At 37.9% G+C, this 25,373-nt stretch overlaps 1 protein-coding gene and 1 long non-coding RNA gene across 10 annotated transcripts in view; both read right to left on the bottom strand.

Moving 5' to 3' along the window:
- The window catches only part of DCAF6 (DDB1 and CUL4 associated factor 6), an 83,854-nt gene that overhangs the window by 56,295 nt on the left and 2,186 nt on the right, over positions 1 to 25,373 (bottom strand). For all 9 annotated transcript variants that reach the window (XM_036343667.1, XM_036343665.1, XM_036343664.1 and 6 more), the window contains exons 2-8: positions 18,786 to 18,847; positions 16,808 to 16,900; positions 14,065 to 14,250; positions 10,411 to 10,524; positions 7,580 to 7,715; positions 5,100 to 5,314; positions 832 to 925 (exon numbers count right to left, since the gene is read on the bottom strand). In XM_036343667.1, the coding sequence (XP_036199560.1) occupies positions 832 to 925; positions 5,100 to 5,314; positions 7,580 to 7,715; positions 10,411 to 10,524; positions 14,065 to 14,250; positions 16,808 to 16,900; positions 18,786 to 18,847 (900 nt within the window). The remainder of the gene's footprint in view (positions 1 to 831; positions 926 to 5,099; positions 5,315 to 7,579; positions 7,716 to 10,410; positions 10,525 to 14,064; positions 14,251 to 16,807; positions 16,901 to 18,785; positions 18,848 to 25,373) is intronic.
- Positions 20,611 to 24,316, bottom strand: LOC118673150. The gene is made up of 2 exons (XR_004973318.1): positions 23,378 to 24,316; positions 20,611 to 20,686 (listed from the first exon to the last, which is right to left on the bottom strand). It is a non-coding gene; the product is annotated as an uncharacterized LOC118673150 (long non-coding RNA).

The raw sequence follows: 25,373 nt of genomic DNA, 5'->3' as shown, positions 1-25,373 counted from the left end.
TGTAAGCAAATTCTACATACTTGAAATTAACTGAAACTAGAAGTGTTTTGTCTCTTCCCTCCCTGCTTTTCCTCCCTCAAATACACAAGTTTTCTTGAGCATTTTCAAATTAAGTATGACATCAAAACTGACAATTCATTTCTATTCTACAATCATATAATTAAAAATGGAAATAATTTGTTCTTGAATTTTCTGTGAAAATAGAATTTATCTTATACTTCATTGACTTCAGATTATATAGCTTTATATTTAGGTATTATAAGATAAAACAAAAGATAATATACTGGGAAATATGCCTTTAATCTTGAAAGATTTCAGAAGTCATTAGAGTAACATTTTGGCTAAAGACCCATTTATTAAAATTAATTCTATTTTAAAGTGCCATCTTAAAGCTTCCAAGGTAGTTTCTTGCACTTGTCAAAGGCACCTGAGAGAAGGGTAAAAAAATTTATGTGCTATTATAAAACTCTCTGGTTGGAAACTGAGGGTTCTCATTCCATTTATATCTAAGAGAAAGGCAAAAATTAAGAAGTGTGATGACACCTGATGTTTTATGAGGCACGAGCATTCTTATACTTTCAGTGGGAATGTAAAGGGGTGCTTTTTGGGTGGGTAACTTGATAACCATCAAAGTTAAAACACACTAATCCAGTGGATCCGCCATCCCACTTGTGGGAATTTAGCTGCGACCCACTTACATAGGTGTGCTTAGAGACATACCAGAATGCTTGCTGCAACATCACTTATAACAGTGAAAACAATGGAAACAAGTGAAAATACTCATTTTTAAATACCACAGAAGAACAAAAAAGCTGACCAAAGTATAGTTACCATCTCGCTCTCGTTCACTCTCCGGCCTGGCTCGGGGTCCAGTATCTGACCAGTCACCACGAAGCCTCAAGCGCTTCACCGGAGGCTGCCGTAACTAAAAGGTGAGGAGAACAGTTGTTTGCTCACCTCTACAGCACACTTCAAATCTAGTAGCTTCTCTCCATCCCCCTACTTTCTGAACTGAGGACGCACATAGACTGAAAGTGAGAGACGCCAAGGAAATCTTGCAAAGGAAGCCAAGGGCCCTCGGGTAGAGGCCTGCTTAGCTGCCTGTGAGCAGATGTGCTAGAGCAGAGAAGCAGGGAGAGCAGAGGAGTATGAGAACCGATGATGCAGGTCTTGAAACCACTCTACTAAGGACCTCAGTTTGGCTCTGAAAGAAGTGGGAGTCCCTTGGAGAGCTGATCAGAAGAGCAGCATGACCCGATGAGAGGATTGTGGGAAGAGTGGCAGGGGGACTGGTCAGAAAGCCCCATAATAACAGAGTAGAGAGATGCTGACATCTTGCACCATGTAGCAGTGATAGCCAGGGTGGTGAGTAGTGCTACAGATTTGGGATGTATATTTTAGAGACAAACTATGGGGACCAGGAAAAAATGAGAGATTGGATTCAATGCAGCAGTTCAATAATGAAGTGGGGCAGGTCTCACCCCAATAAATTCAATTTAAAAATTAGAGGAAAAGGAAAAGAGAGAAAAGACAATAAAAAGAAAAAATAATAATAAAGGAAAATGAAAAGTGAGAAACAATTGAACAAGACAAAAGAATCCTATATAATAAAGAGCTAATATGCAAATGGACATCATGCCCTCGCACCCTCGCGCTGGGGACCTGAGGCTGCAGCCCCCTGCCCGGCAGGGCTTGATGGGGGACCTGAGGCTGCGCCTCCAATCCAGCACCGGGCCGGGGGACCTGAGGCTTCACCAGAGGACCTGAGGTCATGCTCCCCGCCTTTTGCCAGGCCGGGGGACCTGAGGCTGCACCCCTGTCCTGCGGGGACTGACAGGGGTGTGGCTGGCTGGGTCTGGGTCTCGCACGATTTCAAGGTGAGCGTGGGTGGGCGGGGACTTGACTCTGGGTCCCAAGGCATGCCCCTGACTCTGACAGGAGGAAGATTTTCATATACATTTTACTAATTTTCTTTCATCTCTAACACTTCTATTACAGAGAAAGGACAAATAGCAATAAAATATTTCCTCTAATTAATTTCCTTTTAATGTGCACGAATTTCGTGCACCGGGCCACTAGTCTATATATATATATATATATATATATATATATATATAAAAAAGCCTAAGTGACTAGTTGACAGGTCGCTATGATGCACACTGACCACCAGGGGGCAGACACTCAATGCAGGAGCTGCCCCCTGGTGGTCAGTGTGCTCCCACAGTGGGAGCAGCGCTCAGCTGACTGGGATGAGTATGAGCAGCTCCTCCCTGGCCGTCTGCTACTTCACACACTACTACATCCCTTGGAAGATGCCGGATGCCAGTTTTAGCCCAATCCCCACAGACCATGCTGAAGGACCCCACTGGTGCACAAATCTAGTATACTAAATAAAAAAGGGAAAAAAATTATTACAGGATATGAAGAAATAAAAAAGGCCTTCACAAATAAGAAAATATAAAAGAAGCATAAGAAAAAAATCACATGTATCAGATATTAAACTTTTACTCATACTTTAAACCCCTACTTAAGCTTGTCTCATGTTTCCAATGAAAGTCAATTATTCCTTCCTTTGGTCTACTTATATAGAACATAATTATTACATATTATTCTATTAAGTCTTTCTTTTCCTTCCTGTTTGTTCATTCAGCCATTCATTCATTCATATGTCTACATCTACTAAACTGTAAATTCCTGAGAGGCCATGTCCTAGTCACAGTCATCCTTGATTTTCTAAAGTCTAATATAGGACTTAGTGTATAGTAGGTACCCAGTAAATATCTGATAAATTAAGTTTGTCTAACCCCAGTGGTCAAGGATGTAAAACACTGAAAGAAAAGATGGTGGGTTGAAGATGGCAACAGATTTTTAATTTCTTCTTCTATGTATACTTTGTTAGGTTGATTACAATAAGCATGATTTATTTTTATAATTTTAATACATTTTCAGAATTATTTTTCCTAATTTAGTTAACTCAACAAATTATATTGAGAAAAACACATTCAGAAAAAAGCCAAAACCAATTGTTCGTGACTGACTCTGCCTCTTTTGCTCTGACCATACAAACATCTTTGGCTAAGTATTCTGTGGTATAAAAGCTAGTGGTATAAAAGCCACTTAAAATGTTTCCGTATTTCCAACTCTTTGTTTTTTCTTTAAAAAAATGTTTTTATTGACTTTAGGAGGAATGGAGAGGGTCAGAGAGATAAACATTGATGAGAAAGAAACATCAATTGGCTGAAATAGTCACAAACTGTGACTATAACTTACTCAAGTACTTATCTCAAGAGGAAATTATACAGCAATGAAAAAAATGTCAGAGTAGATTTCATGCTTTCAATCAGACCAATAAACTTAGTTTTCATTCATCATCATGCCCTCTTCCTTGTCAATTTCCTGACTCATTTAAATCTACTGCCACATTTAAAATAACAAGATATATTTATAGAATAATACTATTTGTTTTCTAATTTCACAGCCCTCTAAGCCTATCCTATATAATAAAAGGGTAATATACAAATTGACCGAATGGCTGAACGACCAGTCTCTATGACGCACACTGACCACCAGGGGGCAGACGCTCAACACAGGAGCTGCCCCCTGGTGGTCAGTGAGCTCCCACAGTGGGAGAGCTGCTCAGCCACAAGCCCACAGCCAGGCTGATGGCTGGCGAGTGCAATGGCAGTGGCGGGAGCCTTTCCTGCCGCCTCCGCGGCATCAGTTGGATATCCCCCGAGGGCTCCCGGACTGCAAAAGGGCACAGGCTGGGCTGAGGGAAGCCCTCCCGCCGCCCGAGTGCACAAAAGTCATGCACCGGGCGTCTAGTAATTTTAATAATTGAATTCAGTTTAGCATCTCACAGCAATTACAAAATTGTGTTCTTTAGTACCTTTAAAATGTGTTCAGTAAAAGGATTTGGGCCAATACTAAAAAGGCCACTAATAATTAACAAAAAGCAACAATTTCAAAAGACATTTCAAAAGCCAGAGTACAGTGATTAAACCCAGGACATTATAAAATAAAAAAGCCAAAGTGAAAACCATAAGAGGGAAAGAAGCTTATAGGTGAAAACAAATATTTTCCTACTGTTGTGAAATGTCAAGGATATATTATTTGTTTTTTTCCTTTCATAAGTAAGAAAATGGTTAACCCAATTCTGTGTGTGTGTGCGCGTGTGTGTGTGCGTGTGTGTGTATATATGCTTTAATTTACCTTTTTCTCACTCCCTCATATGTATTTTGTGACATGTACCTAGGGATAATGTTATCCTATATAATAAAAAGCTAATATACAAATTGACTGAATGGTGGAACGCCTGGTCGCTATGACCTACACTGACCACCAGGGGCAGACGCTAAATGCAGGAGCTGCCCCTGGTGGTCAGTGCGCCCCCACAGTGGTAGTGCTGCTCAGCCAGAAGCCGGGCTCATGGCTAGAGAGTGCAGTGGCAGTAGCAGGAGCCTCTTCTGCATCCGTGGAAGCGCTAAGGATCCCTTGGGGGATATCTGCCATCTTAGGCCCACTCCCCTGCAGGCCTAAGTCAGCAGGCAAACATCCCCCGAGGGGTCCCAGACTGTGAGAGGGTGCAGGCCGGGCTGAGGGACCCCTCCCCCCCAATGCATGAATGTTGTGCATTGGACTTCTAAGTAGGTTATAACTGTGAAAGAGAGGCAGTCTTTGGAGCAGAGGGGACTGCTGGCCACATATGAATAGTAAACGGTAACAGGTAAAACTCCTATTAGTGTATAACCATAAACATTTAGTCTCCTGGAAATCTGTACATCACATTTTTTATTTTAACTGCCTTTTCTGTAACTGTTAGACCTGTGGCTATTTCTTACTACTACTGTGCAACCTCATAGTTAATGAAGCATTTTGTTATTAAATATTTTATCTTTAAAAATATTTTACAATACTTCTTTCTAGAGCCTTTCCTTAATTATTAGCTCCTGTTCCTTCATGTATGTTTTGTATCCTTGTTTCCTAGACTGTAAGTGCCTTGAAAATTAGCTCTATTTTTTGAAGCCCTTTAGGCCCCAGAAGTCACTGAATTAGTATTTTCTGAGTAAAATAAAGAAGGTGGTTTTGAATAAACTTACCTCTTCCCTTCTCTCTTCTGCAGAAGGAGTTCGAAGTTCTCGTGCGGTGTCATCTTTGGGGTCAAAAAGGTAGATATAATCTGAAGAGTAGCTAACGAGAATCTCCTGACCGTCTTCACTGTAACACAGAGACGTCACCCTGCAGGACTTGTTGTTAAGATGAGAAGGGAGAAAACGGGCAACCATTCCAGCAGTCCCCCGGCCTGCATAATTTCCTAAAGTAAGAAAATAGGAAGGTGTTTAAAATTCATGTGTTTGAAGAAAAACACTTTAAAAACTCTTAATCTGCACGAGGAGATACGTGATTTAATGTAGCAATAGAAATCAAAGCTATCATTCTATTTCTAGAAGAGGCTCTTTTTTCAATAACCAGATTTTATAACAAAATAAAATGAATGCAGTACAAAGGAAACGTACCTTTTAAAAAAATTCATGATCATCTGGAATTCCAGATTATAATATTTTATTGGAAATATGAGTTATTTAACCAATTAAATAATTTATGATTATAGTCATACTAAATCATCTTCTAAAAATTCTCCCCAAATTAATATACTTTTTATAATATAAATAGGAAAGCTGCTATTTATTAGTATACTAGCTAAAAGAATGCAGTATCCCTTTAAACTGATTTACCTTCTACTTTTTATGTTTTTTAAAAATTTAACTGTCGTGAAATTTTTTTCTTCTAAGACTACAGAGTAGCAATGCTATGCCAGTTTTAATTCATTGTAATAGTCATGAGTACAATGCAATATGACAGAGAGGGTACAATGGGCACTTTGTGTCCTGGGGGACTCAGGAATGCTCAATTCTAAGAATCTAAATTATACACCGAGTTGTACAATCCTGCACAATGAGGTTTTACGCCCAAAATGTCAACTGGGTCCCACCTGTTGAGAAACAATAATGAAGCCTGTAATTTCATATTTAATACTGTTTCCCTAAATGTGCATATTCAAATAGACAAGACTCCTCAATTGAGAAAAAAATAATCTCCTCTAGCCTTTCCATTTCAATAACCATTTTTAATGGACATAAATTGACAATGAGATTGACACTGTGTTCATTTCTGGCCCGGTCCACTTTTATTTTTAGCAATATAACTTATGTGAATATATATCTGATATTTGGGTATGTCAGTGTTTAAGTATTCCTGGCTTCCTTTACTGAGAAAATACTAATGGAGGTTGGCTTTGAATTGGGAATTTAAGAAGTGGTTTGATCCCATAATGGATGAGGAGTTTGAGATGAGGAGTTGAAGGCAGATTCAAGTTCAGTGCTGTAGCATCACTGGTAACAGCACTTTAAATCGGCTAAGCAGGCATAAACATATCTATCCATTCACACACACCCACGTCACTGTTCTTTCCTGACTTTTCTCTCCACCATGCTTACCGTTATCCTCTTAATTTAAAAAATGGCAAAGAGAAATTATGAAAACCAAGTGTTGTGGGCTGAATAGCGTTCCCCCTCCACACACACACAAATTCATGTCCACCAGAACCTCAGAATGTGACCCTATTTGGAAATAACGTCTTTGTAGGTGTAATTAGTACAAGGAGGTCATACTGGCTTAGGGCCCTAAACCCAATATGACCAGTGTTCTCAGAAGAGAGAAATATGGACACAGACACACCCAGGGCAGAAGGCAGGTAAATATGAAAACAGATTGATGTAATACATTTAAAAGCCAAGGGATGCTAAGGATTGCCAGCAACAACCATAAGGAAGCAAGGAGAACCCTGGCTGAGTAGCTCAGTTGGTTAGAACATTGTCCTCATAAGCCAAGGTTGCAGGTTCAATTCCTGGTCAGGGCACATACAAGAATCAACCAATGAATGCATAAATGAGTGGAACAAATTGATCTTCCTTTCCTTCTTCCTCTCTTCCTCCTCCCCACCCCATTCCTCTTTCTTTCTAAAATCAATTTTAAAACTTTAAAATAAAAAAAAAAGCAAGGAGAGAAGCACATAATAGATTTTCTCTGAGAGCCTCCAGCACAAAATGACCCTGCAAAACCCTCTTTAGCCTCTGAATTATGAGACAATAAATTTGTTATTTTAAGCCACCTAGTATACAGCCCTAGGAAACTAATATAGTTAGCCCTCGATATCTGCAGATTTCAAACCTACACATTCAACCACCGTGAAGGAAAACAGTACTTTCCACTGGTGGAGGGCTGACCATAAGCACTTTTCTAAGCCATTTTATAAAGGACTTGGGCATCCGAGGGCTCCTGGGACCATCCCCTGGAGATAGTGAAGGACAACTATACATCAAGTGCTTTTTAAAGTGATAAACTGCAAAAGTACCAACCCAATAGGATCATAAAAACTTAGTGAAACGCTGTTTTTATAATACATAATGTTTAAAAACATTCTACATACTAAATTATAATAAAATTTTTAAAATGTAAATGTCTTATTTATTTTCTGAATTGACAGAATCTTGTATTTCTTTAATATATATCTTTGTACCTGTAGCTCTTGTGCCCAGCATTCTCCGATCATATATTCGGACTGAGCTATCAGAACAACCCACAGCAAGGTAATATGGTATTGGCGGACAAATCGCTACAGAAGTAGCAGCACGTCGGCAGTTAATTAGAATATCCTACAAAAGATAAAATAGCAGCAGTTACATAGAGCTTTACAGTAGAGATGATACTATATTGAAAAAGGTTCTCTTCAATTAGAAGAAAATAAACTTTTTCAGAAATCCTAATTCAATAAGTATGACATTGAAAGGGGAAAAACGTGGTTTCCTTTCATTTTTCAGATTTCTTTCTATCAATAAGTTTCTAACACATTCAGCTTATGTGAAAGGAAAATAAATACATGCAGTCAATATTCCTCCTCAGCAGTTTATCACTCTAAGAAAAACTGTTTTCTTTACAGTTTGCTATATAACTCCAAAACTGACCTCTAATATAAATTTTATGCTTTCCTTATGGACCAAAGTAAGAAAACATATATGGAAAACTACATTTAATTAGAGATTTAAAAACAACCAATAATTGAATAATGCAAAATAAATTCTGAAGAGGAAAAAAATAAAAATTGTTCCCAGATATAAGACTCAAACATCAGCTAAATCAACAGTAGCTACAAAAGAGCTGGTAATAATTCAAGAAACTCATCATTAATCATGGTTTAAATCCTTTCTCAAAACTAGCTGCACTTCAGATAATAATATAATACAACTTGAATTATTTCTCAGAAATGCCCCCTAAATATCTTGATGCTTATGACTAATGAACATCTTTAGAAATGTAGAATACTCACATTTGTAATGGAACCACATTAGAAATGCTGCTGTTTTTGGTCCACTGGACAGTAAAGACGGAGGTATAATCTACCTTTATCTATGATAAGTACTAATTATTTTAAATGGTACTTACATTATTTTAGTTCTGTTACTACTAAAATATAACAAAGTGTTATTAACTGATTTTAAACTTTTATACTTTTAACTTGTAAAATCTTTCTCCTTACCAGCTCAAATACAAAGTACAACCTCTCTCTCTCTCTCTCTCTCTCTCTCTCTCTCTCTCTCTCTCTCTCACACACACACACCCCCTATAAAAGACAGATTTTACTATAATGTCACTATTTATCTCTAAGCATTAAAAAATGTAAGAGTTATGACCCAGAACACATATCCTTAAGGTGTTCTGTTAATTTTATACTATTTTGTCTGTGATGCGAGCTCCTCACTCTTCTCATTATAGCTGTGTATTTAGAATACATTCTCCTTATGTTTTATTTAATTATTGGCCTCAAAACATTATTCCTATTACACAGAATTTGTTCACCTAATGCCTTCTATAATTCTGTTTTAGTAGTTAAGGATTACTTTAGGTGCCAGTTTTTCTTCGTACTTTGGCCTCTATTCATTTTTATATATAAAGGAATAAAAAGTTTTATTAAGGTAAATTTTAATAATGTTTTCACTTATTAGCTTTGCTTTCATCTTTATTTTTACCAGGTTTTTGGTTATAAAAGCACAATGAAATCTTATGTGCACACTAAAATATGTCTTAAAAGAATTTGCCATAACAAATTTTAGTATCTACCATTTACTGAGAAATGGGAATACCAAATACCCTAGTAAACAATCTGATATTTTAGACTTATTCTGCCTTTTATATATTAGTTCAATGCTTTCCTAGTTGTGTGTATGTGTGCACATATATATATATAACATAAAAACGGACTTAAAAATCGTACATTTAAAATTTCTTAATTTCTATTTTTTTCTATTTCAATATAGAAAATAATCTCTCCAACCCCCCAAGAATGTTAATGATAGTAACTGGTTTAATTAGCAAGCACTTAACCAGTAATTCTTCTTTAGGGGAGGTGGACACTTTCAGTAAAAATATATTTAGCAATACTTTATTTCATTTAGTACTTCAAAATGATCTGAGAAAAAAGCCACTGTTTCTAAATAACATTTGGGGTTAACTGTCTGGGGCCATTACGTGATTTCTCAGGCCTTTTTCAAGTTTAAAATAGTATTAAAAGTACAAAATTGATAATGAAGCTATGCCTATAGAGAAGTGTGCTAAATCTGAATGAACACATTGATAGAATGGTATCTTGTTATTTAAAAAAAGAGAACATATAATTGTTGGTTTAAAAGCCAGGGTAAAAACAAAGAGAAGACACTAAACTACCACATGCTTTCATCATGGCTATTGGTGAGCCAAAATTATCTCCATAAGTGGGATATATTGATAAATGCTCTAGTTTTTATAACACTAGAGCATATACTGAACAATTCTCATATATATATTATTTGAAATGTACAATAAAAATACAAGTTCCCTAACTTCACTACTAACATTTTAATGTAAAAAACTTGATTATAAAATATATGCTATTGAAGATTTTTGCAAAACAACTGACCCATTATCTCGATAATCCAGAGATAACTTAACTATTCAATTTTTTTTTAATCCTCACCTGAGGATATTTTTAACTTTGATTTTCTAGAGAGAGTGGGGGGAAGGGAAGAATGGAGGGAGGGAAAGAGTGAGGGAAGGAGGGGAGAGAGGGAGGGACAGGAAAGAGAGAAACATCAATGTGAGAGAGGCATAGATTGGTTGCCGTACACATATGCCCTGACCCTCAGGGATCGAACCTGCAACCCAGGTACATGCCCTTGAACAGGAATCAAACCCACAACCCTGGAGTGCATGGGCCGGTGCTCTAACCACTGAGAAACACCGGCCAGGGCTTACTGTTTCAATTTTAATTATAATCTTAAATATTTCGCATCATTTATACAAAAAGTTGATTCTTACATCTTTGCAATCTTCTTTTGTGCAGCTAGTTTTGATGCGCGTATCAAACCACCTAACAGTTCCGTCTTCACCACAAGAGAGGAAAGTATGCGGGTCATTGGGTACAGTCATAATCTGAAGATGAGAGCAAAAGTCCAGGTATTCTTATTGCACACTTAAACAGATGTCTTTGAGAAGCATTCCTACTGTTTTATAAAATGATTAAGGCAAAAGCAACTAAGTCAAAACAGTAAATTACATATAAAAATATGCAAGAAGTAATAAATTAATATGACTCATTACTTTGAAGTTTGAAACAAATGTTCCTGAAGATAGAAAGTTCTTTAAAATTATAAACTTCTAACAGCTTTGACAAGAAAAATTTTTCCCTAGGAAACTTGTTCAAACTATTCAAAGCCTAGTTTTTATGATTTCTGGATATAAATTTGTAATTGTACTATAAACACATTACAGTTTTCTTCTATGATAATGTTTAAGGAAACTATAAGATGCTGAATTGATTAAAGCATTTAAATTGACGTCTCAAAAATTTTGACAAAATTTCATGATTAAGACACTTAACAAGCTAGGAAAGGGAGGAAATTACCTCAACATAAACACCATATATGAGAAGCTCATGGCTAACATCATATTCAACTAGAGGCTCGGTGCATGAATTCGTGCATGGGTAGGGTCCAGCCCGCCTGCCCCAATTGGGGCAATATGGCCTAGCCGGCTGTGGGGAGGGGATGCAGGAGGTTGGCCGGCCAGGCCTGCCCCCTGGTCGAACTCCTGGTCAAGGGGACAATTTGCATGTTAGCCTTTTATTATATAGGATGGTGAAAAACTGAAAGCTTTCCCTTTCAGATCAGGGACAAGACATGAATGCCCACTCTCATTACTTCTATTCAATACAGTATTGAAAGTTCTAGCTAAATCAAGAAAAAAGAAATAAAAGTAATCGAAATTGAAAAGGAAGCAAAATGATCTCCGATTGAAGATGACATGGTCTTATATGTATACTATTCTAAAGATTCCACACCAAAAAAAAACCCCATCCTATCTAATAAAAGAGAAACATGGTAATTAGCCATACCTCTGCTACCCTTCCTATTTGCTAATCGGGGTGATATGCAAATTAACTGCCAGCCAAGATGGCGGCCGGCAGCCAGGCAGCTTAAAGCGAACATGAGGCTTGCTTGCTCCAGTGATGGAGGAAGCCAATGTTCCCCGCCTGCCACTGCTGGCCTCTGAGCTTGCAGTCTGAAACATTGTTACAAATATAGAAGCTAAACAAAACCCCAGAAACCTGCTCTCAGCCAGCCAGGATCTCAGAGCTGGAGCTGAAACAGTGTTTCGATTATAGAACCCAAACAAACCAGATACCTGCTTTCAGCAGCCGAGGCCTCAGAGCTGGAGCCAAGCCTCAGAGCTAAAGCTGGCCCAAAATTAAAAAAAAAAGAAAAAAAGGAGCGGTTGGGAGCTTCAGTCACCTGCCAGCCTGAAAACAGCCCTCAGCCCCTCACCCAGACTGGCCAGGCAACCCAGTGGGAACCCCCACCCTGAAGGGGGTGTAACCAGATGCAAACAACCATCATCCTCTCACCCAGGCTGGCCAGGCACCCAAGCGGGACCCCCACCCTGATCCAGGACACCCTTCAGGGCAAACCAGCCGGCCCCCACCCGTGCACCAGGCCTCTATCCTATATAGTAAAAGGGTAATATGCCTCCCAGCACTGGGATCAGCGGAGCCATGAGGCCTCCCGGCACCGGGATCAGTGTGAGAGGGGGCAGCGCCCAAACCCCCTGATCGCCCTGCGGCTCTGTGTGTGACAGGGGGCGGGGCCACAACATCCCTAACCGCCCTGCTCTGTTCATGACAGGGGAAGGCGTCCCAACCCCCTGATCAGCCCTGCTCTGTGCCTGATAGGGGGGAGCTCCCCAGTGCCCTTATTGCCCTGCGGCTCTGTGTGTGACAGGGTGCGGCACCCCAACCCCCTGATCGGCCCTGCTCTGTGTGTGACAGGGTACGGCGCCCCAACCCCGCCCCCACGGGCCCTGCTCTGTGTGTGACGGGGTAGAGCCATAACCTCCCAATCGGCCCTGTCCTGAGTGTGACAGGGTGCGGAGTCCCAACCCCCTGATCCGCCCTACTCTGTGCATGACAGGGGGGAGCTCCCCAACCCCCTGATGGGCCCTGCTCTGTGTGTGACAGTGGGGAGCTCCCCAACCCCGATCGACCCTGCTCTGTGTGTGACAGGGTATGGAGCCCAACCCCCCTGATGGGCCCTGCTCTGTGAGTGACAGGGGGCACCACCCCAACCCCTTGATTGGCCCTGCTCTGTGCATGACAGGGGGCGGCACCCAACTCCCCAATCAGCCCTGCTCTGAGCCTGACCAGGGGCTGCACCTAGGGATTCGGCCTGCCCTCTGCCACCCTGGAGTAGGCCTAAGCCAGCAGGTCGTTATCGCCCGAGGGGTCCCAGACTGTGAGAGGGCACAGGCCGGGCTAAGGAACCCCCCCCTCCCCCCCGAGTGCACAAATTTTTGTGCACCGGGCCTCTAGTTAAAACTAATAAATGAATACAGCAAAGTTGCAGGTTAACAAATCAACACAAAAATCAATTGTGCTTCTTCTAAGCACTAACAATAAACAATCTAGAAATGAAATTAAGAAAACAACCTCATTATATTACAAGCCAAAAGAGTAAAATACTTATGAATAAACTTATTCAAGGAGGTGAAAGTCTTGTATACAAAAAAACTACAAAGCATGCTGAAAGAAATTAAAAAAGAAACACACAAATGAAAAGACATCTATGTTCATGAATTGGAAGACGTAATATTGTTTAAATGTCCATACTACTCAAGGTGACCTAGATTTAATGCAATTTCTATCAAAATCCCTGTGGCATTTTTTTTTTTTACAGAACCAGGAAAAAAAAATCTTTAAATTCATATGGAACCTCAAAGGACACAAAATAGCCAACACAATCGGGACAAAGAAAAACGAAGCTGGAGTCCTCATTCTTGCTGCTTTCAAAAAGTATTACAAAGGTATTGTAGTTAAAACATTACCAGTATTATAGTCCTGACAAAAAGACTTTATTCAAGACAGTGATAAAGTGTGTAAGAGGTGAAAGCCCAGTAGAGAGCCCTGAAGCACAATACAGAAGCATCTTTTAAAGGCTGACACCTGTTTGCCAAGAGTATGGTTGCTCACATAATTACTATTACTCACAGCTTATTTCTTATTACTATTACTCATAGCTTATTTCTTAACTTTATTCCCAAGCTTATCAAGACCCATTCTCTCAAATACTTCACTGAAATCTAGATATTCTGTCAATAATTTCTTTGCCTACAAATTCACAAAGGAGTGTATATACACATACACAAATCTACACATACTAGAGGCCCAATGCATGAAATTCATGCAAGAGTAGGCCTTCCTTCCCCCGGCTGCTGGCACCACCTTCCCTCTGGCACCCAGGACTCAGGCTTCCCTCCAGTCCCCGGCTTTGTCCAGAAGGATGTCCAGAATGACATCCAGTCTAATTAGCCTATTACCCTTTTATTATTACAGATGTACTACGTACATACATGCACCATACACACACTTACACAAAAACATGCACATGTGTATTACATATATAATTATAATTAATGCTGCACCTCATAGGTAGTTCCATAATGGCACGTAAACTGGCACTGTCTGTTAGTCTCTGCATCTTGCTCAACATTGGTATAATATATTACTCCATCTCCAGAGCAGGAGACGATCTGCTTGTCGTTTGTGCATGGTAAGAACTTTGCGCTGAAGATATTTGCTCGGTGCCCTGAACGAATTGTCGTCAAAACCTGAAACGTACAAAGAAGGTAATTCTTGGCAATGTATTGTTTCCTAGAAATAAACATTCATATTTAACATAAGCATAGCCAGGAATAAATTCTCATTAACATTTTTATCTCAATGAATATTACCATTTGATTTGAACTATTATAATTAGGAAAAAAAGAAATCAAAATCACTCATATTTTCTTTTTTCCCTCTGAGATGTGAAGAATTTTGATGACCATTTTGGATAGAAGACTTCACTATCAAGGCAGTTATCTGTTACTTTTAGGACTATTTTAAAAGCTATTTGTTATTTTTAGGACTATTTAATCAAGCATCTTTTCATTGTCTTCAGTGGGAGGATTGATCCAAATAAACTAGCCCATAATTTTTAGAAAACAAAACTTCTTTTTAATATATTTGAGATTTATTATATATATGATTAAGATATACCACTAATAAACACCTCTAATCTCTTAACTCTATAGGTAGTGTTTTGAAACTTTCATTAGCCATAAATTAATCTTCCCATGAATTCAAAGAATCTAAAACTAGAGTGAAACTATTTAACTCAGGATCAAAAAACTGTTTTCCTATGTAATGAATCATTAGTCTTTTAAAATAAAAATATTCCTTGTATGATACCAAATTTGGAACTATTAAAACCACTATGTGAAAAAGATAGTCTCCCTATACCTAAAATCTCTGAAAGTATTACCTGATTAATCATTTCTCAAATTGGAAATGAGGACAGGTAATGAGCAATTGCTTTTCAAATAAATATAATCTACTAGGAACCATGCATAAAGCAAATATCATTTTTAAAAAAGCAATTAAAAGAGGAACACCTGATCTTTTAAAAATTATGCCATTGGGCTTTTTAAAATATATATGTATCTTTTTATTTCAGAGAGAAAGGGAGAGGGGGAGAGAGGTAGAAACATCAATGATGGGAGAGAATCATTAATCGGCTGCATCCTGCATGCCCCCTACTGGGGATCTAGCCCAAAACCTGGGCATGTGCCCTTGACCAGATTTGAACCCAGGGCCCTTCAGTCCGCAGGCCGATGCTCTATCCACTGAGCCAAACCAGCTAGGGCCCAGTGATCATTTTCACAAAATAACTAAAAGCAGGGATTTGCAGAGATATTTATACACTTACGTTCACGGCAACATTATTTACAACAGACAAAAGCAACCCAAGTGTCCACTGATAGATGAATGGATAAATAAAATGTGGTCTATCCACACAATGGAATATTATTCAGCTTTAAAAAGGATGGAGAATCTGACACATGCTGTTAATGTGGGTGAACATTGAGAAAATTATGCTGAGTAAAATTAGCCAGTCAAAACAGGACAAATGCTGCATAAACATATGTGAATTTCATTAACATCAAACTACGGCCAGCAGCACCAGCTTTTGTACCTAGAAGTAGATGCAGTACTTAGTCAAATTCAGAGAGAAAGAAAGTAGAATATTGGTTGTGGGCTGGGGGGAGGGTGCCGGGAGGGGAACTCCGGTTTAATGGGCAGAGTCTGAGTTCTGCAAGATGAAGAGTTCTGTAGCTGGATGGGAGTGATGGTATCACAATAGGTGATTGTATATAATGTCACTGAGCTGAACTCCTAAAAATGGTTAATTTTATGTTATGTGCATTTTATCACAATTTAAAAAAATATAAAGCTCTGCATTTTTTAAAGAAATTTCGTTGGTACCTAGATGAGTGCTTTGTATATTATAAGCACTGAAATTCTAATGATCAGGAATTTCTTCACTGTAAGAAAAAGGTTGTCTTAGTAATTACAGGCCTACGAGAAGTAGAGCTTGAAAACATCAAGTTTCCCTCTGGTAAGCCAGCACAATTAAGCAAAGCTGTCTTGAAATAAAATTGTGACCTATCTTTTCCATCAAGGACAGGCTCAATGTGAACCTCTTTTTAGGCTGAAGGACCACAAACATTTATTTAAATATCTTAACTGTTTGTAGGAATAAAAAATACATAACTATTTATTCTGTAAGATTGATACTATTAAAAAAGGGTGCCCATCTACCATGTTCTCACTGACATAAAAATAGCTGCACATTCCTTCTATATAAGAAGTCAGAGGAAGAGCCAGTAAGAACCAGAACACAATCCTAGTTCATAGCCCAGTTTACTGAACTGAAGAAACAAGTCACTAGAATCTAGCGACTGTTTTTAAACTGATAAAATCCCGTTTCTTACACTGCTTGGCTGAAAGTTAGTTTCTCTGAGCAGAAAGGAAAAAAAAATCACATTGCCTCCCTGGCCCCCAAAGAATGGTTTATTGAGATAATATCACTTTGGCAATTTTATCCACTTGGATAACATGAAGCATGCTTAAGTATTCTAGAGTCAAAAAGCAGAAGGAAACCTAACGTTTTCCAAAGGAAAGTAGGGACCTGGCTGTAATAACTTATAAATTATATAACAAATGTGAGCAAAATAAGAATATTCTATTACAAATGCCCAGTCCATGATTATTTACATTTCCTTGATTTCTAGTTTCTTGATTTTTCTCTCTCTCATGAAATTGTAGATTTTATAAACCACTTACCTTTCTGCTGTAAGGATTACTAATTACTAACTTGGTATCATCTGAGCCAGATAAAATATACTCTCCAGTCTCATTCCAACAGATTGTATTAACCTAAAAAGAAAGCAAAAAAGGGGTTGCAGCAAACTGAACATAAAAACAAGTATGAATCTTTTACTTAACTGATGGTTCAAAATTTATATCACTAATGAGGTTGTGTATACGGAAAATAGTATTTATCAATTTACTTCCTGAAAATACATGCTACTATTTAGCAAACACAATATTCTGAATATTCACAATGAAATGTCGTCTCTCTTAAATTTTATTATTTAAATTATTTTAACAAATTCATTTTATATCCAGAGACATAAAACTGGGTCACATAAAAAGGAAATAGAAAAACTTACTACAAAGCTGCAGTGATCAAGGCTGTGTGGTGCTGTCATAACCATAAGCACACATCAACAGAATGGAACTGATAGTCAGAAATAAACCCTTACATTCATGGTCAAGTAATTTTTATCAAGGAGTCTAAGACTACTCAATGGAGAAAGAAGAGTTTTTTCAACAAATGATGCTGGGACAACTGGATATACACAAGCAAAAGAATGAATTTAGACCCCTACTTCACACCATATATAAAAACTAACTGAAAATGATCAAACATTTAAATGTAATAGCCAAAACGATGAAACTCTTAGAAGAAAACAGGTGTAAATCTTCACGAAAACTAAAACCACAATGAGTTACTATTTCACACCTATTAGGATGGCTATAATAATTTTTAAAAAACACACAGAAGGTAAGAGTTGGTGAGGATATCAAGAAATTGGAGGCCTTATACATTGCTGGAAAGAATGCAAAATAGCACAGCTCTTTGGAAAAAAGTTTGGCAGCACCTCAAAACTGACACAGAGTTGTGCTGTGACCCATTAATTCCACAACAAGGTCTATATGCAAGAGAAAAGAAAACATGTCACACAAAAACTTGTACACAAAAGTCCATGGGTGCATCATTCATAAAAGCCCAAAGGGAAACCAACCCAAATATCATAAACAAAATGGGACTGCCTGTTTGCTTATAACAAAATATCTGCGCAATGAAATATTATTCAGCCACATTACCCATATTGTAACATGGACAAACCCTGAAAACGTTAATGATAGTGAAAGAAGCAAGTCTGAAAAGCCACATATGTTATTCTATTTACATAAAAAGTCCAGAAGAGGCATATCTACAGAGACAGAAAGTAAACTAGTGAAGGCCAACAGCTAGGTGGGGAGGGCATGGGAACGACTGATAAATGGTACAAACTTATACTTCAGATGCTGAAAATATACTAGAATTAGATAGTGGTGACGGCGGTACCACATTATGATTATATTTTAAAAACCACTGAATTATAGGGGAGATAAATGGTGATGGAAGGAGACTTGACTTGGGATGGTGAACACACAATACAATATACAGTGTATTAGAGAATTGTACAGCTGAAACCTATATAATTTTATTAACCAATGTCACCCCAATACAGTCAATAAAACAGATACATAAATAATATAAAAAATAAAAATAAAATGCTGAATTACACATTAAGATGGGTGAATTTTATGGTATATGAACTATATCTAAATTTCAAAAAAAGAATTAGACTTCCACTTTTAGTCAAGATGGAGTAACATGGACCATCTCTACTTTAAAAAAAAAACACCTAACATATACTTTTCCAAATTCAAAATCACTTTAATGTAAAACTTTATTCTCCCAGTTTATTGGCCAGTCACAATCTCTTCAGGGAAAACTGGGGAATTTTTTTTTAAGATTTTAAAATTGATTTTAGAGAGAGGAGGGAGAAGGAGAGAGAGAGAGAAACATCAATGGGCTCCTTCCTTCGTGAACCAGCAATCTTTCAGTGTGCAAGACTGGGGCATTTTATCAAACATTTAAATACTCAGTTTGAAAGTCCTTCACGGTTGAAAAACAACGATTACTTACACAGCCATCATGCACATTCAGGGTTGCTTCAAGTTTTAATCTTTGGATAAATTCTCTTCTTCCTGTTTCAAAAGAAAGAAAGAACTAAATATATCCTACCATTTATTGCTGCGGAAAGTAGAACACTGAAGTTAAGAGCCTAGGATCTGGCATAAGTAGATTCAAGCTCTAATTTCAACTCTTCCACTTATAAGCTAAGTGAAATTGGGCAAATTAACCTCATCCTACGCCAGTGATGGCGAACCTTTTGAGCTCGGCATGTCAGCATTTTGAAAAACCCTAACTTAACTCTGGTGCCGTGTCACATATAGAAATTTTTTGATATTTGCAACCATAGTAAAACAAAGACTTATATTTTTGATATTTATTTTATATATTTAAATGCCATTTAACAACGAAAAATCAACCAAAAAAATTAGTTCGCGTGTCACCTCTGACATGGGTGTCATAGGTTCGCCATCACTGTCCTATGCCCTAGTTTCCTCATTAGAGTACCTACCTACCTCTTATACAGAGTGTCCCAAAATTCACGCAAGAAGTAATTTTGATGGAAAACACAGGTTTATAATGAAAAATTGTAATTTTTTTTTATTGATTCATAAAGTATACAGTATAGGGTTATGTATGGAATAGCATGTCGGGTAAATGGCCTCCACGGCTTTGCTGGCACATACGCACTCTTTTGTTATTGCCTGAGCAGCCGCATTTTCGAAGAAGAATGGTCCGATGATGCCTCCAGCCCAAAATCCGCACCAAACGGTGACACGTTATGGATGCGTTTGTTTCTCAACAATCACTCGTGGATTTTCTGAACCCCAAATGCGACAATTTTGTCGATTAACCAAGCCATCAAGATGAAAATGAGCCTCATCGAAATTCAGCCACATTTATGCAAAACGGTCATGGAAAATTTCAACAAAAGAGTGCGTATGTGCCAGCAAAGCCGTGGAGGCCATTTACCCGACATGCTATTCCATACATAACCCTATACTGTATACTTTATTAATCAATAAAAAATTTACAATTTTTCATTATAAACCTGTGTTTTCTATCAAAATTACTTCTTGCGTGAATTTTGGGACACCCTTTAGTTATTGTAAGGATTGAGTGATTTCAAGGACATAAAGTGCTTACTTAGCACAGTGTCTGGACCACAGCAAACACTCAAGGTTCCCTTCATTCACTCATTCATCCAACAAATACATTCAATACTTAGTGTACTTACTCTGTTGCAAGTAGTATTCTAGGAGCTAGGAATATGGTGGTAAAACAAAACAGAAAAAGAGCCTTGTCCTCTAGTGAGGGGTGAAAGACAGTAACAATATGGCACTTGGTGAAGGTGCTACATGGAAAAGTAAAGCAGAGAAAGGGGTGAGAGAGGCCTGGAGGTGGAGGACGGGTTTTCAATTTAAATAGTGGTGGCGCACAGTGCTTGTTAGATGCCACCTCTACTTAAACACATCTCCATTTGAGAAATGCTGAAGTATTTCAAAGCTCATTTTACAATGATGAAATGTGGCAGCAAAAAATAAAATCAACCTAGATGTCCATCGACAGCAGAACAGTTAAAATACTACAAAAATAGAATATGTTCCTTCTTTGAAAAAGAGAAATATGTTTCCCTTTAAGACATGAATCATCTTTACCAAAGATGGACCAAAAAGCTTCATGTTTATTCAGAAACTGTAATGAAAGGAAGCTGAGTATGTGACAAAGAGCGATAATTAGCTAAGTAATCAGGCTGATGAAATCTCGGATAAAATTAAATTTGACTATGCTCTCTGTATACTGTCACAGGGACAGATTTCTTTATTATGTTTTCTCACCATTCTACATAAAGATCAGCATCTTCTTTGAAGCCAAATTGTTTTCTTTCTCCTTCCGTATAACAGGCAAGATGGCTAGAGGATGAACATATGGATTAAAAAATAATTTCTTTTTGTGTGTGGGTTCCAAAACTCTTTGGAATAAAACAATTGACAGAAATTCAGTAAGGTATTTTCCTTTAACTTTTCAAATCTGATTTTCAGTTATAAAACATTACTAATAGCAAATTTTTAAAAAATATTTTTTTTATTGATTTCGGAGAGGAAGTGAGAGAGCGATAGAAACATCAATGAGAGAGAATCACTGATTGGCTGCCTCCTGCATGCCCCACCCTGGGGATTGATCCCAAAACTTGGGCATGTGCCCTGCAGAGAATTGAACTGTGACCTCCTGGTTCATAGGTTGACACTCAACCACTGAGCCACACCAGCTGGGCGCAAATAAATAACTTTTTAAAAAATTCTTCTTTCTTTGACCAATGGCAGGCTTGGTAATTCTACTGAGTAACCAATTCACAGTTAAGAAATAAAGTACTCAAATTAACAACATGACAACAATTCATTAAAATGTTTTTATAAATGTACTAGAAACTTTTCCAAACTTTAAAAATCTGGTTTTGAAAAAACAGCTCTAGCCATTTCTGTCTACAGAAAATAATGATGGCACATGAGACAAAAGAAGACAAAGTGAGTTCCAGCAAGAATGCTCATCTACGAAATCTGTGCATAAGACACACGCTGAAGCACAACAGTTAAGTAGATAGCTCCTGAGTATTTTTTAACATGACTTTGGAGATCAAAATGGTTGTACGTACACACGTCCCATAAAACATGCTTCTAGAAGTAACAAGTCTCAATGCCCTCTACCCTTTCAGCAATTAAATGCGCTTCCAAGAAATGGGAACTGAAAACCACCAGAAAATAAGAACTGTAAGTTAAAGAAACTGAATGCCCTCAAATAAAAGTAAAAATAAACTCATGCCTGCAGAGTCTGGCCTACTTGCAAGCTAACAAGCTACCTGCCATTTCATGGGAGCTGGCAGAAGAAAAGGACTCTCAAGCCAGAAGCAAATACTTTACTACTCATGGCCCAGCAAACGGTATGGGCTTCAGGTTTACACTTTACTCCTCAGCCCCCAATTCCCACTGGGCGATGCAGAGCAGTCTGGGTGCAACACTGTGCACGCACCGGATCTGAATCACAGCCAGAGACCTCTGAACTGCAGGGACCCAAATCTTGTATCAAATGAACCTGCCTGATAAAAGGACACATTGTCTTCATTATGCTGGACAATAAATAAATCTGCCCTCTGCCCCAGAGGGAGACACTACGTAAACATTCTTGGAAAGATAGTCCAGAACAAAGCAGCCAGTGCCTCTGCTCACAAGATGTGCAGAAATGTAACAAAGCCATGGAAAACTCTTCCAACAATTACACTCTTGTTATGGGTGAATTTACTTATCGTTGTGGCTTCCTACTCCAGTCTTTCTGCAAGCCAAACTGCCTTATTATCCCATTTCCATCTCAACATTCCATTCAGTATTAATAGATTATAAACGCCATAAAAAAGAGGAACAAATGCCTAGAACAGTGCCTAGCACAAAGCAGGCACTCAATCTGTATTTGCTGAATCAATGGATAAATGAATGGGATCAAAGTCTTCACTCTGTTCTATGTGTTTCACTCAATAATTTGGGAGGAACATCTTTCAATGACAATAAATATTGAGCTATTGCTCATTTTAATGGCTGTGAAACTTATTAAATAGCTTTGTAACTTACTTATCTGCATAACTAACTCTCTTATTAGAATATGACATGCTTGAGACCAGAAAGGTCAGAACTGGGTTTAAATACCTAACTTGGAACATACTACACATACTCTGGGCAAAACCTAACCTCTAAGAGCCTCAGTTTTCACACTGGTAAAAGTTTTACATCTGATGGGAATAATACCATCAACTTTACAGGTTTAATGCTGAGAGTAAACAATTAGCATATGGAAAACTCACAGATGTGCCTGATATACTGTAGACACTCAAGATTAGTAGTCTCCCTATGCACATGTGGGATTGTTCTAAATTAATACTGTCTGAAAAGAGAAAGAATGATTTAAAAAAAAAGACTTTATTAAAGGAGCTGAGGTAACTTCAAGTGGTTAATAGAAAAGAAAAAGGCGAGTGATACTGAGAAGGAAAGCGCCTTAACAGAAATGTTCACTTTTCTTGATCCTATTGTCCCTTTCAACAACTTTTTAATGCCAAATTTCCCATCATCTACATTTGCTGCCCTCCCTAGCTCATGGTCAGGTCTTCCTTTTCTGACATTGTCCCTTTGGTCGCTTCCTCTTTACTGGTTTTGCTCTTGGAAATCATGGGTTATCAGTGAATCCAATGGTCTTTTTTCAAGACATACTTTTCATGACCTCCTTATCTGTCACTACTGACTGCTGTCTTCTTGAAGTAACAACCCCCATGGCGTCATACCACATAACTGGAAATGAAAATCAAAGGGTGACAAAACTCTGGAGAGACAGAACAAAATATAGGAAACAACAGAACAAAATATGTGTAGATTTGTACACTGTAAAAAATAAATTTATAAGACATTGCTGAGGGAAAAGAAAGAACACCTAAAAAAATAGAGAGAAAGAAAAGCCATGTTCATGGCCAATTGATTTTCAACAAAGGGAAAAGGACTGCCTTTTTCCAAATGGTGCTGAATCAATGCACATTCATAGGCAAAGAACTGAAACTTGACCCTTACCTCATAGCATAAGTAATTCAAAATTGTTCATAAACCTAAATGTAAGAGTTAAAAGTAGAAAACTTTTAGGAAAAAAGCATAGTAGAAATCATTTTGATCTTGGATTAGGTAGTCTTAAATAGGACACCAAAAGTATGAATTACAAAAGACGCTGTTAAGAAAAATAAAGGACAAGACAAAGTGGGAGAAATATCTGCAAAATGCATATCCGATTAAGGACCTGCATCAAGAATATGTAAAGAATTCTTAAATTATTAAGAAGGTAAATCTGAACATTTAACCAAAGTGTATGGGTGGCAAATAAACCTCAAGCTGAAACTCATTAGTGGATATTCAACGTTTTCAATATGATAAAGAACCTAAATTAAAATGTACCCCACCTAGTAAGGCTAAATCCCACTCATAGAACCTTTTATTTCAGTGTGTATCTCAAATTGCCATGTATATGTATATTCACTGTGGATTGTGGTCAAAACATTTGCAAACACTGACCTAATACCTAACTGTAACACAAGTTCTGCGCTACTAAAAGCTCTTATCCCTCCTAAAGGCATTCATCCAGGGAAGGATGGAGTCCTCAGCAGAGCGATCCTATCCTGCTATCTACATTTATGACTGAAAATATGTCTCTGTTAGTCTTATATAAAGAATTAGCATATTCTATTTGATATATTTTCATATTTGACATTTTCACTACTAAAATCAGACATTTTCCAATTTTCAGAGATTTCAAGACTAAAGAAACACTAACTTTTTCCCAGCAGCTAAAAAGGAGGCAAAGTCAGAATTTACTGACGTTCAAATAATGTAACTTGGCAACACATTATGGATTTGGTAAATCTGAATGTAGATATAATTCAGGATGTACCAAAAATGGGGGACATCTGTAATACTCTCAAAAATAAACATTAATTAAAAGAGTACAGTGGGGCCTTGACTTAAGAGTTTAATTTGTTCTGAGACCGAGCTCGTTAAGGAGCTCGTTAACTCAAATTACTCTAGCAACTCAAGCAAAAAGTCGGCCAAGAGACAGCTGGTATGTCAAAAAACTCCTTAGTTGGGACACTCTTAAGTCAAGGCCCCACTGTAAATGGAAAAGTATCCGTTTCAATACATACTGACTTTAATAATATTCAGACATTGTCTTCCTAATCCCCTTACAAAAAATTTTCAATCTCCACTATAAAGTTGTCACAGACTGCCTACTATATACCTCTCATCCCCAAATTCCTCTATTGAAATCCTGACGCCCAAAGTGATAGTATAAGGAGGTGGGATCTTTGGGAGGTGAGTGGAATTGGTTTAGGGCTTTTCTAAGAGACCCCAGAGAAGAAGCTAGCCCTTCAGCCATCTGAGGTTATGGTCAAAAGATGGCTATGCACCAGGAAGCAGGCCTCACCAGACAGAATCTGACCATGTGGACACCTGATCTCAGCCTTCCAGCCTCCAAATTTGTTATAAATCAATTTCTCTTGTTTATAAGCCACCCAGTTTATGGCATTTCGTTACAGTAGCCCACACTGACCAAGACCCTACTTAATCATAACTTAAAAACTTTATATTAAATATTTTAAGTATTATAGCAAACGGCTCCTTCAAAAAGTTCCTTAAAATTACTTTTGTCAATTACCATCCTTTAGAGGAGTTAGAAAGTGTTAATTCAAGTAGTAGACAAGTCTGTCTAAAATGAAAGATATATGCAAAGAGGATATGTACAGAAATGAGTTTCTTTTATAAGCAATGCTTATCTTTACAAAACTATATATACACTAAAATGTGTGGCTAATAAGTTGTAACAATCACTGAATTCCAAAGCACCACCCTATGTGGACAGAGCATATACAACATGGAGAAAGTCTGAATACGTAAACTTATAGGTGTCCCTAACTCGGGACTTTGACAATTAGTGTTTAAAAAAATAAATCCCACACTGAAATTTTTATCAGGCTCATAGAGAAGACAATCCCTGGCCTACTGTCGTTCAATCCAGGCTCTA

This window comes from Myotis myotis, unplaced genomic scaffold (assembly GCF_014108235.1).
Source record: "Myotis myotis isolate mMyoMyo1 unplaced genomic scaffold, mMyoMyo1.p scaffold_m19_p_18, whole genome shotgun sequence".
Lineage (NCBI taxonomy): Eukaryota > Metazoa > Chordata > Mammalia > Chiroptera > Vespertilionidae > Myotis > Myotis myotis.
Note: the sequence above shows the minus strand (reverse complement) of the source record. Positions and strands in the feature narration are given on the sequence as shown.